The 13301-nt window shown below is 39.6% G+C and overlaps 1 protein-coding gene across 1 annotated transcript in view; it reads right to left on the bottom strand.

Moving 5' to 3' along the window:
* The window catches only part of LOC133540745 (ephrin type-B receptor 1-like), a 301052-nt gene that overhangs the window by 18859 nt on the left and 268892 nt on the right, over window positions 1-13301 (bottom strand). The window contains exon 17 of the mRNA XM_061883635.1: window positions 10924-11073. Coding sequence (XP_061739619.1) covers window positions 10924-11073 — 150 coding nt within the window. The remainder of the gene's footprint in view (window positions 1-10923; window positions 11074-13301) is intronic.

Below are 13301 nucleotides of genomic sequence, written 5' to 3'. Positions count from 1 at the left end.
TACTGGTTTAGAATGGCTGGCCAAAGGTATAGATGTGTGTGTCCTTGTTTAAGGAAATGGCAGGCTGTCTTCTTCTAAAGGTTTTATTATTTTATTATTTGCAAGCTGGATGACATTTGCTGTGGTCCGGAACAACATGGCACATAAAGAACTATGAGAAATTCAGCCAATAATACATACAGATAATGTGTCATGAGTTATGCAAATATCAATTAAATACACAGAGGACATAAGCAAGGGAAATTAAATGAGCTCAAATATACCTTGAAATGAGGCATAATGATGTACATACAGCTAGCCTAAATAGTATGTTAGCATCGGTTGGTTTGCAGTCATACATTGACCAAATATGCCTGATAAGCATTTCAACAAGTCAATAAAATCAACAAACCTCACCATTGTGCATTCACGCACTACATAAAACGTTTGGTGGACAAAATGAGACAAAGAAAGAGTGGCATAAAACACGTCTTTCTGTGGCAGCATTGGAGAAAGTTGTGCATGTGAACAAACTACAAAGAGTTCATGGATCGCTGAAATTAATAGGACAAATACTCTCATCAGTGAAGCACGTACAGTGGGGCAAAAAAGTATTTAGTCAGCCGCCGATTGGGCACGTTCTCCCACTTAAAATGATGACAGAGGTCTGTAATTTTCATCATAGGTACACTTCAACTGTGAGGGACATAATACGAATAAAAATCCAGGAATTCACATTGTAGTAATTTTAAATAATTTATTTGTAAATTATGATGGAAGGAGGGTTTGGCTCAAAATCTCACGATACATGGCCCCATTCATTCTTTCCTTAACACGGACCGTCCTGTCCCCTTAGCAGAAAAACCCCCATGCTTCACAGTAGGTCTGGTGTTCTTGGGATGCAACTAACTATTCTTCTTCCTCCAAACACGACGAGTTGAGTTTATACCAAAATGGATACATGGATGATACAGCAGAGGATTGGGAGAATTTCATGTGGTCAGATGAAACCAAAATATAACTTTTTGGTATAAACTCAACTCGTCGTGTTTGGAGGAAGAAGAATACTGAGTTGCTTCTCAAGAACACCACACCTACTGTGAAGCATGGGGGTGGAAACATCATGCGTTGGGGCTGTTTTTCTGCTAAGGGGACAGGACGATTGTTCCGTGTTAAGGAAAGAATTAATGGGGCCATGTATCATGAGATTTTGAGCCAAAACCTCCTTCCATCAGTGAAAGCTTTGAATGGTTGACCAAATACTTTTTTTGCACCATAATTTACAAATAAATTATTTAAAATTCCTACAATGTGAATTCCTGGATTTTTTTTCCACATTTTGTCTCTCACAGTTGAAGTGTACCTATGATGAAAATTACACACCTCTGTCATCATTTTAAGTGGAAGAACTTGCCCAATCGGTGGCTGACTAAATACTTTTTTGCCCCACTGTATAACATGAACAGTGGGATTTCTAACAATTAGGAAGGTTTGTGTCATGTTTGTTCTCCTACAGAAAATATATTGAAACCAAAAATATATTTTTTTCTTCATCTTTTTCCATTTTCACACATCTCTGAAAGAGGTCCAGGGAGCCACTAGGGCGGCGTTAAAGTAGCACCGCGGGTTGCTGACCCCCGGTGTAAAGGATTACAACAGTTTAACCAATCTTTCTTGCAGAGTACGGCCAAAGATTGATTGATCAATTTCTGGTACCCGTGTTTTATTTTTAAAAGGAAAAATGTGGAAAGCACAGAAACTTAAGTCTTTTAGTCTTAAATCTGTTAGAACTTGGCGATCACACAGGGAACGAAGATATTCATCTGCAAGTAACAGTGGTGCCTGACGCTGTCTGTGATGTAGAGCTGGTAGTTTTGATGTCAGTAGGGCAGCGGCAGCTTTTAAAGTTGTGAAGGTCATTCAAGATGTTAGTCAGTGTTTGAGTCTTTATCAGTGATGTGAAACACCTGCCGGGCGCATCGCGGCTGTGGCTGATCACCCAATCAGGCGGGAACAAAGGATGCAGAAGGCAATCAACTGAAAAGAGTGCGGTAGTGCGTCATTGTTCGCATTTAGCGTCTTTGGTAGCTACTGTAATTTGTGCTTACTTCTTATTGGTGGTGCAGGGGCATCCCTCGCTAAATTGGGTTCCTAACCACTACACATGTTTTCACTTTTTTTATGTGAAACATTTTTATTTTTTTTTATAAAGTTTTGGTTTAATTAGATGCATATTTGTACTAAAACAAATGAATGTGAAATGTATTGTTCAATAAAGCGATCATTTGTGAGACCAGCCGTGTGCCAAAGGAGACAATCAAAATGTCTGGGGAAATTTGCCATTATTGTCATGATCTGGCAGCTCTTCTTTTTGTTGGAGTGCCTGGTTTCTGGATCACGGGTCATAGCCACTAGCGTGCACACCAGATGCTCATTACCTCTTGACTACCTAAGCTCTCCAGTTCCCTCACACGGCGCCATCAGATTCCTTATGTTTAACCCTTCCAGTCGTGTGCCTCTCATCTGCTTTGGCTCCACTCACGCTCCTCGTACCCTGTGGCTCATTCCCAGCATTGCTGTGTGATGTTAACTGTTACCTCTCCACAACTGCGTGCTTTTTCTGTTTCTCATATCGTAAGTGTACTTCCCAAGTATTTTTTTTCCCTCACTCCTTTTGAGTGCTCTTTTTCTTATTATTCCTTTTTCATTTTTGCTCCGCGTAAGGGTCCTTCTCCAACTAAGCCCATTGTGACATTTATATTCTTATCAGCAAAGGAGTAGGAGGAGCTGTGGAACATGTTTGCAGTGACATTTGATACGAAGTGCCCTATGTGCTTCTATGTCATGACCTCACATGACAGTTATTGTTAGTTATATTTTTTTATTTTATCCCCTGTCCAACGCCCTTTTTCTCCCCACTTCCTTTTTTCCTCCATTTCCCACCACTATAATCTGAGCGCTGCATCCCTCACCTGTCCCCTGTGAGCAATCAGGACACCTGCACCTGGCTGCCAATCAGGCTGCTTCTGATCATTTTTGCTTGGAACCGCAACCTGCTGCATGGCTTTACCTGCGCTTCTTTTGTGCACTTCCGTGTTGCAATATTTCTGTTTTGTTTTTCCAAATAAAATGTTTTTTACTTGGATTTCTCCTGCTGTCTCTGGATCCTGGAGTCCAGAAGAACAACGCCCACATCAGACAGGAACATTCTCGCCGCTGATTATTTCTTAATTATCAATGAACTCTAGCATTTAAGTCTCATCTTAAAACTAATTTGTATACTCTAGCGTTTAAATAGACCCCCTTTTTAGACCAGTTGATCTGCCGTTTCTTTTCATTTCTCCTCTGCCCCCCCTCTTTCATGTGGAGGGGGGGGGGGGGGGGGTACAGGTCCAGTGGCCATGGATGAAGTGCTGGCTGTCCAGAGTCGGGACCCGGGGTGTTCCGCTGGCCTGTCCATCGTTTGGGCACATCTCTGCGCTGCTGACCCGTCTCTGCTCGGGATGGTCTCCGGCTGACCCCACCATGGACTGGACTCTTACTATAATGTTAGATCCACTATGGGCTGGACTTTCACAATATTATGTTAGATCCACTTGGCGTCCATTGCATTCGGTTTTCCCCTAGAGAGGGTGGGGGGTCATCTCTGCGGTCCTTCCCAAGATTTCTCATAGTCATCCACATTGACGCCCCACTGGGTTTTGAGTTTTTCCTTGCCCTTTTGTGGGCTCTGAACCGAGGATGTCTTTGTGGCTTGTGCAGCCCTTTGAGGCACTTGTGATTTAGGGCTTTATAAATAAACATTGATTGATTGATTGATTGACATTGAAAGACTTCTTAATCAGTTCCTTATTTCTTTAGTTTTTTTCCAAGATGGCGCCGCTGTAGTGGCTGTTGGCGGCAGGAGCTCTGTGCTCTTGTGTCATTCTTTTGTGTTCCTGATGTTTCCTCTTGTTTTCATGTGGGTTTTTTTGCCCTTTGGTTCGGGACCCTTTTGGACTGTGTGACAAGGGGTGGCACTTCCGTGACTTCTGCTGTGTTTTATTGTGAACTTGTGGATCTGCCTCCCAGGAGCCTTTTGGTCATGGAGACCAGCAGCTGGGTCTCTGCCACACCAGAGTCTGTTTGGAGAGACTGGAGGAGATGCGGATGAAGAGACAGGGCTTCGGAGCTAGCACTGATCGCCGGGATGGACAAGCTTCCCGGTGTCTTGGCTGAATGAGGTATCGGACACCTCGGTCTTCTTGGACGTATCCTCGCTCATCCATGTAGACTGGACACTGACCGAGAGTTAGTGGGCGGCCGAGGATGGAGTAGGCTCTCTTGGTTGCTTTGTTGGGTCTGCTCCTGTCTATGGCCATGCTCCCCCTACCCCAGCAGACAATGGCGTGGTACACCGCAGAGGCCACCACAGTGAATGTGTTTTTTTTGTTGTCGTTGTTGTTTTAAATTTGTGGCTATGTGTAGAAATGGCTGGTTGCATCAGCTCTGTTCTTTTAATGTCTTTAAAGTTCTTTGATGATTCCCTCTTACACACATGTTTATGTGTGCTATGGCGATGAGGTTTTCTTTCCTTGACCTCAGTCTTGTCCCCCTCTCCAGGGACAAAGGCTTTACATGTTTCTCAGCTGTTTTTTTTAAGGGGAGTCGGAAGTTGGCAGACCCATCAGCAATCCTGTTCTGTCTCCCTGTAATGTTTGTCTGCTCTTGAATGGGATTGTGCTTAAAAACTTAATTTCCCCTAGGACAGGGGTCGGCAACCTTTACTACTCAAAGAGCTATTTTGACTCGTCTCACAAAATAAAGAAAACAATGGGAGCCGCAACTATTCTCGCGAATATCTGCTGGTGGTCACCCAGATAACAATAATAAGGGCGTGCTATGAAGCCATTGCCTTTGACGCCTTCTACAACATGTACAAACTGCTTGCCAGTCCAGCATAATGCTGTATGTGGCTTCCGCATATACATGTACGAGATTGCAAGGCATACTGGGTGATACAGGTTACACTGAAGGTTGTGATATAAACAACTTTAACACTCTTAGTAATATGCGCCACACTGTGAACCCACACCAAACAAGAATGACACACATTTCGGGGGAACATCCTCACAGTAACACAACATAAACGCAACACAACAAATACCCAGAATCCTTTGCATCCATGACTCTTCCTGACTGTATTTTACAACCCGCTAGCACCAACCCTAATTCTTGTTTGGTGTTGGTTCACAGTGTGGCGCATATTAGTAAGAGTGTTAAAGTTGTTTATATCACAACCTTCAGTGTAACCTGTAACACCCTGTATGCCTTGTAATCTTGTACATGTGACGATTGAAGCAGCGAAATGCATACGTCTGGTCGGCACGCAGATAGCATTGCGTAAAGGCGATCGCAATGACATGTTGTAGAGGACTTTAGAAGTAAAGCCATCATGGCACGCCCCCAATATTGTAGTATGAGTGAAAATCGGAACCCCGGGTGATGTCCGGGAAAGACACCGGAATCCCCCTGTAACAGTCTGGGGGGTCGGCGATTATGCAGCTGAGCCACATCAGAGTTGTCAAAGAGCCGCATGCAGCTCCGGAGCCGCGGGTTGCCGACCCCTGCCCTATCGGATCATTAAAGTATTTCTGATTCTGGTTCTGATTTACCTTGTTGTCCATTTTATGTCAAGACGTGGACTGTGGTGTGGATTGTTTTCCTGAGGTGCAAAGCAATTGGATCGGACACGACGTGAAGATAATGACATATTTTAATTATACTATAAACAGGAACAAACAAAAGGTGCTCTCAGCGGAGGTTCAAAACTTGACTATGAAAACAAAAACTTGCACTTAGGCAAAACTATGGACATAAAACAAAAACTTGCACCATGGCATGAATAACGAAAAACTTACTTGGAACGAGAGAGGAACATGGGTCTTTGGACATGGATACATGGGTGTGGAGGGTGAGTAGAAGGTGATGTCGCCAGGCTGACTGCCTGGCAACTACAGGTTATAATAATCTTGTGGTGATTAGCAGGTGCATGAGTCCAAATAAACCAGGTATGTGACATGACAGGTGAACTGATTGGTTGGCATGGTGACAAAAACAAACGAGTGCCCAATGAATCCAAAACAAAACGTGACCATAAAACATGACATTTTACAAGTCTGTGATTCATCAAACTGGGACAGAACATAGGGTTTTCTGTATAAACATTAACAGCTGTCTACATCCTGCTTTACAGTTTAAACTCTGTGTTTTTGGACCGAAGCCTTTTCGTTCAATTACTGACCTGGGAAACCTCGTTTTTTTATCTCCGCCTATACAGTTCAAACCTTGCAAGCTGTTGCCTTTAAGCCTTGAGCTGCCTATTCTGCCTTTAAACAAGTGGAAGTGAAAGTCCTTGAAATCCCACGTCAGGTTTCTTTTTACTAGTTGAACGTAAAGTTATAAGCTGGAATCAGTGTACTGCGTGGGACGTTGAGGGAATGCCACGCTGCTCGGGCTGTAAATGCTGCAGCGGGGATATGTCTGTGAACTGTACTTGACCCTAACAAATTTTTTCTGACTTTCTGCTGCAAAGTGATGCCATCCAAGCATCACTGTCAATCATAACAGCAGCAATTTTTTGTGAAACATCACAGGTATCTGTCATGATTAATTCATGTCCAACACACAGCACTGCTGGTAGCCCCCACTGACAATTCCATCGCTCCCCTTTTCTTTGAAATATTTTGGGTGTTAGAACCAGATAATTGTGTGTGCGGCTTCTTGCCTGTGTGTGAGTGGTGCAGCTATGTGTGAGGTTCATGCATACTTAATACCGCACCAGACCCTTGTTAGCTGCAGTGCTGCCGCATACTCCCCTCATCATTATACACTGTCTGTGCCATTATAAAAATGTCTCTATCAATATACCGACTCTGTCATGGCGCTGCTGCATCGGCAGCTTCTCTTGCTCCAGGGCAGCCGTGGGGGAATAAGAGGCAGAGGCTGCAAGGGAGCTGATCAACGTGTGGCGAAAGAGATAAAAAGCGAAACATGAAAGAAGTTTATCGTTTTGTACAGCAATTTAGATTCATTCTGTGGTTTATTTAGTTGTTATAAAATGCAGCCAAAACATGTTCAGCAAGGATATCCTCAACAAAGTTATCTACTGCTTCAACCTATTCACAATAAACAAAATAAAGCAACCTTATGGCCATTTTTAATCTAAATCTTGAATGTGAATTTAGTTTGGTTCAGTTTCAGTTTATTTTGAACATGCATACGATACAATGTTATGCAGTGGTTCTCAAATGAGGGTACACGTACCCCTGGGGGTACTTGAAGGTATGCCAAGGGGTATGTGAGATTTTTTTTAAAATATTCTAAAAATAGCAAAAATTCAAAAATCTTTTATAAATATATTTATTGAATAATACTTCAACAAAATATGAATGAAACTTTGTAAACTGTGAAAAGAAATGCAACAATGCAATAATCAGTGTTGACAGCTAGATTTTTTGTGGACATGTTCCATAAATATTGATGTTAAAGATTAATTTTTTTGTGAATAAATGTTTATAATTAAGTTCATGAATCCAGATGGATCTCTATTACAATCCCCAAAGAGGGCACTTGAAGTTGATGATTACTTCTATGGGTAGAAATCTTTATTCATAATTGAATCACTTGTTTATTTTTCAACAAGTTTTTAGTTATTTTTATATATTTTTTTCCAAATAGTTCAAGAAAAACCACTACAAATGAGCAATATTTTGCACTGTTATACATTTTAATAAATCAGAAACTGATGACATAGTGCTGTAATTTACTTCTTTATCTCTTTTTTTGTAACTAAAAATGCTTTGCTCTGATTAGGGGGTACTTGAATTAAAAAAATGTTCACAGGGGGTACATCACTGAAAAAAGGTTGAGAACCACTGATGTAATGCAGCACACAATTCCAGTTGTTTTATTACAGCATGTCCGAAAAGGAGTAGGAAGAAGCAGAGTTTAGTTAATCCTACCCTGTTTCATACCATAGCAATTTTATCCAATTTCCTTGTTCCTTGTTTTAATTTTCCCGAAGGAACTCTCTTGAAGGACTCAATAAAGTACTATCTATCTATCTATGCATCTGTTCTCTGTAACATAACAGTCAACAAATAAAAAAATAAAAAAATAGTATACCATAGTAAGCAAACAAATATTAAATACATAAATAATCTTTGTCTCAATAAAAAAATTAAAAAATAAAAGGGCTCAAGACGTTCATCTTAATTTTTGTTCTGTGTACTTTGTGAACACCTGTAGTTTGAACAGTCTCTTGAACTGAATCAAATTGGTGCTTGTTTTAAATTCTTTGGTTAATACATTCCATAATTTAATTCCACATACTGATATACTAAAAGTTTTAAGTGTAGTACGAGCGTACAAATGTTTTAATTTAGTTTTACCTCTAAAGTGTGAATGTGAGTGTGAATGTTGTCTGTCTATCTGTGTTGGCCCTGCGATGAGGTGGCGACTTGTCCAGGGTGTATCCCGCCTTCCGCCCGATAGTAGCTGAGATAGGCGCCAGCGCCCCCCGCGACCCCAAAAGGGAATAAGCGGTAGAAAATGGATGGATGGTTATATTTCTCCTTTGGTCAGTACCTATCAAAGTACAGATTTTGGTACTCATCTGTAATTGTGCGGGGATTCGGTATGGAGCTATACCGAACTAAAGTCTCATTACCAAATACATGTATCGTTATACCGGGGGTCAGCGACCCGTGGCCCTAGACCCACATGCAGCTCTTGAGCGGCGCCGTGGTGGCTCCACCAAGCTTTTTCTAATGTATGGAAATGGAAAAAAAAAATGGGGGGAAAAATATTTTTTTTGTGGTAATATGGTTTCTGTAGGAGGACAAACATGACACAAACCTTCCTAATTTTTAGGAAGGCCACTGCTAAATGTGTTTGTGTTTATGCTTCACTGATGACAGTATTTGGCCAGCGCCGGTTAGCCCTACTAATTTCAGGGGCTCTTGGACTTACCGTTGTGTGGACTGTGTCTCAACAGTTTGTTTACATGTATAACTTTCTCCGACGCTGCCACAGAAAGACGTGTTTTTATACCACTCCTTCTTTGTCTCATTTTATCCACCAAAAGTTTTATGCTGTGTGTGAATGCACAAAAGTGAGCTTGTGCATTATTGATTTGTGATGGCATGCTAATCAGGCATATTTGGTCACTGCATGACTGCAAGCTAATCAATGCTGACATGCTATTTAGGCTAGCTGTATGTACATATTGCATCATTATACCTCGTTTGTAGCTATATGTGAGGTCATTTAATTTCCTTTACTTATGTCCTCTGTGTATTCACTTTGTTTTTCCATGTTTCATGTATGTAAGATTGGCTGCATTTCTGATAGTTGTTAGTGCGTCATGTTGTTCCAGACCACAGCAAACGTTAGCCAGCTTACAAAGATTGTAATAAGTCCATTAGAAGAAGGCAGCCTGTCGTTTCCTTTACTTGGTCACGCACATTTATACCTTTGGTCATTCTAAGACAGTCATTTCCAGGAGTTATATCATCCTCTGAGAAGTTTTACTACTGTTTTCCAAAGTTATAAAAATGTGTAACATAAATATTACTTTTCAACATTTCTGTCAACGAAGATTTGCTTCAGCCTGTGACTCATAGTCATTTGGATAGTAAGCTAATATAACTAATTAGCCAATTACATCATGTGTTACATCATTATAACACCTATACAAGTCTTTTAATTTTTGAGGCTCCAGACAAAATACTTTTTTATATTTGTGGTCCAATATGGCTCTTTCAACATTTTGGGTTGCCAACCCCAGCGTTACACTGATGGTGCACTGCATACTACAGTCCTGTATACCAGTGGTTCTCAAATGGGGGTACGCTTACATTTGGGGGTACTTGAAAGTATGCCAAGGGGTACGTGAGATTTTTAAAAAATATTCTAAAAATTGCAAAAATTCAAAAATCCTTTATAAATATATTTATTGAATAATCCATCCATCCATTTTCTACCGCTTATTCCCTTTCGGGGTCACGGGGGGCGCTGGCGCCTATCCCAGCTACAATCGGGCGGAAGGCAGGGTACACCCTGGACAAGTCTATTTTAACAAAATATGAATGTAAGTTCATAAACTGTGACAAGAAATGCAACAATGCAATATACAGTGTTGACAGCTAGATTTGTTGTGGGAATGTTCCATAAATATTGTTGTTTAAGATTTCTTTTTTATGAAGAAATGTTTAGAATGAAGTTGATGAATCCAGATGGATCTCTATTACAATCCCCAAAGAGGGCACTTTAAGTTGATGATTACTTCTATGTATAGAAATCTTTATTTATAATTCAATCACTTGTTTATTTTTCAAAAAGTTTTTAGGTATTTTTATATCTTTTTTTCCAAATACCACTACAAATGAGCAATATTTTGCACTGTTATACAATTTAATAAATCAGAAACTGATGACATAATGCTGTATTTTACTTCTTTATCTCTTTTTTTCAACCAAAAATGCTTTGCTCTGATTAGGGGGTACCTGAATTAAATAAATGTTCACAGGGGGTACATCACTGAAAAAAGGTTGAGAACCACTGCTGTGTACTATTGTTTTAATAACAGTACATTGCCAATTATATGTTGTATAATAATAGTAATATAATACGATCATGTGTCTATACTGTAAAATAAAAACATGTTGTGTTGTATGACACTTAAATTAAAATCCTTATTCCCTGTGTTGCAGAGCCCCTGTTGTGAGAGACTACAAAGGGAAAAAAAAACACAAGCAGTCTCCCAATCAAACACATGGATTTGCAAAACAAACAGAAAAAAAAACACAAGCGTGTCACAAAAGTCATTAGCTGGAGTGAGAACACACAACATAGAAGTCAAAGTCTCTTTGTTTCTTTTGATTAGTCATGCATGTGACTTACATCTTGGTTACTCATGTCCCAGTAAGGCCTTTCACCGTATGACATCACCTCCCATGTGACAATCCCATAACTCCAAACGTCTGAGGCTGACGTGAACTTCCTATAGGCAATTGCCTCCGGAGCTGTCCAACGTACTGGGATTTTACCGCCCTGAAGCAGAAGGAAGAGGAGTATAAACTGATAGGAGAGGGTGGATTATCAAACAGAAACCGCTGATGAACACACACTTTGCACACAATGTTGGCCATCGTATTAAACATTGCGCGAGACATCGACTGTGACAAAAAGAAAATGCCATATTTGATGTGTAGCTAAACACCAAACAGATGGTTGCTCGTCTTATAAGATGGATTTTATTGCACCTTTTCCTCTGATACTCATCTGTTAGTCTTTTGTAATACATACAAAACACTCAATTAAAGCAAACACTGCTTTAATTTCCTGGGGCAACATAATTTTGCCATTGGACTATTTGGCTTCAGTTTGTACTCAAGTGGAATCCCAGCAATATTTTTTCACATAATGGTTTTAACAGACTGCTTTATTTCTTAATAATGCGCAATATGTTGTCTATTTCATTGACCCTCTTATAATACATGTGTTCAGACGTTGGTACAATCGTGCAACGGTGTTTTCAACACTGGCTGCTCTGATCAAGGCTATTGTTCTCTAATTGTATATCATAGTTGGACTGAAGCATGTTATGAAGACACATAGGAATGGTGTAAATATAAATGTTTTTAATAGCACAATATGTCTCCCTCATACGTCATCATATGACCTTTTGAGATACTCAGCATGTGTGATTTTAACATGTTGCAAAGAAAGCTATAAAGTTTAGATTGTTATCAACCAGCTAACTAGTTTGACACAGTTGTTTGTTTGCATTGAGGCTAGCAATAAATTATATTTGTGGTTGCTGGTCACATACTTTTATACTCATATTGGTGTTTTTGAACTGTTATTGAAAAAAAAATCTGATTATTATACTTTGGAATTTGGATGATTTATGATTAAGGTTATTGCTCGCTTGCATGCTACATTAACTAAAAAAAAGACCTACATTTTTAGACACAAATGCAATTTAATTGTATTTCAAGAACACTTTTTTGTATATGTTTTACTTGAATGCACATCATACATTTTTCTGAAATTGGTAACAGTTTAGTTACAATTGCCAGAAAGTCTCCTCACTCATATTTGCACTGACACGTGCATAGACCCGATTACTGACGGTAAAGCAACCAGCCCTGCCATAACTATCCAAGTAAGGCTGGGCAATTTATCGATATACTCGATATATCGCGGGGTTGTCTATGTGATATATAGAAAATTAGTATATCGTGATATTTGAGTAAATATTCTCACGCAGTTGCTTTTAGCTGCAGGCATTACACTGCAGGCTCTTCTCCCTCTTTCTTGTGTCTTCTTCTCACATACAAGCGATTTCAAATTTTCACGAGTCATGACGATCTCAAATACACAAAAAAAGGTACAAATAGGTAAGAAAAGTAGGTTTTGCATAATAGATCCCCTTTAACTTCAGTCAAATTCAGATATTTAGCAATTAAATATAATCTCTTTGTCAAAATCAGCTGCTTTTACAGTGGTTTAAAAAAAAAATTAAAAGAAGCAAAAAAAAACATGTATAATATGTAGGTGTGTAACGGTACACAAACATTTCGGTTCGGTGCGTACCTCGGTTTAGAGGTCACGGTTTGGTTCATTTTCGGTACAGTAAGAAAACAATAAAATATACATTTTTTGTTTATTTATTCACCAAATTTGCAACATCTTCCACCAAAAATATTTTTCTTAGTGGAATATTTGATGTGAAGTAATCGGAACCTTGGACAGGCCAATAATTCATAATAACATTGATTTTGATTCAATATTATGTTTTGAGCAATGGCAGTTTGAAAGAGAAAAAAAACAGCTTTGTTTTATTAGTCAACATTGCAACTTTTTCTAAATTACATTTGACTTTTAAGCTTTTTTTATTTCACTTTTGCTATGTTTTTGTTTATTTTGATAGTTTTTTTAAAATGTGCAGTGGGCCTTTAAAACATTAGCTGTGGGCCACAAATGGCCTACGGGGCACACTTTTGACACCCCTGCTATAGATAATAAAAAAACTAAATCTGATAAATCAATGTATAAAAAGCAGAGCCTGGAGATCATAACTCTCTCGCTCTCTGCCCCTCCCTCACTAATGCTACGTGCACAATTTGTTTTGTCTTTTAACCCCTTCTTAACCCTGAACGTACATTGTTAATACACGCAACCATAACTTAAAATGCCGGACATTTGATGCATTTAAGAAACTCCGCCCGGACAGCCCCGCAAAAAAAGACATGTCCGGTAAACAGAGGACGTAT

This window comes from Nerophis ophidion, linkage group LG22, assembly GCF_033978795.1.
Source record: "Nerophis ophidion isolate RoL-2023_Sa linkage group LG22, RoL_Noph_v1.0, whole genome shotgun sequence".
NCBI classification, from domain to species: Eukaryota; Metazoa; Chordata; class Actinopteri; order Syngnathiformes; family Syngnathidae; genus Nerophis; species Nerophis ophidion.
Note: the sequence above shows the minus strand (reverse complement) of the source record. Positions and strands in the feature narration are given on the sequence as shown.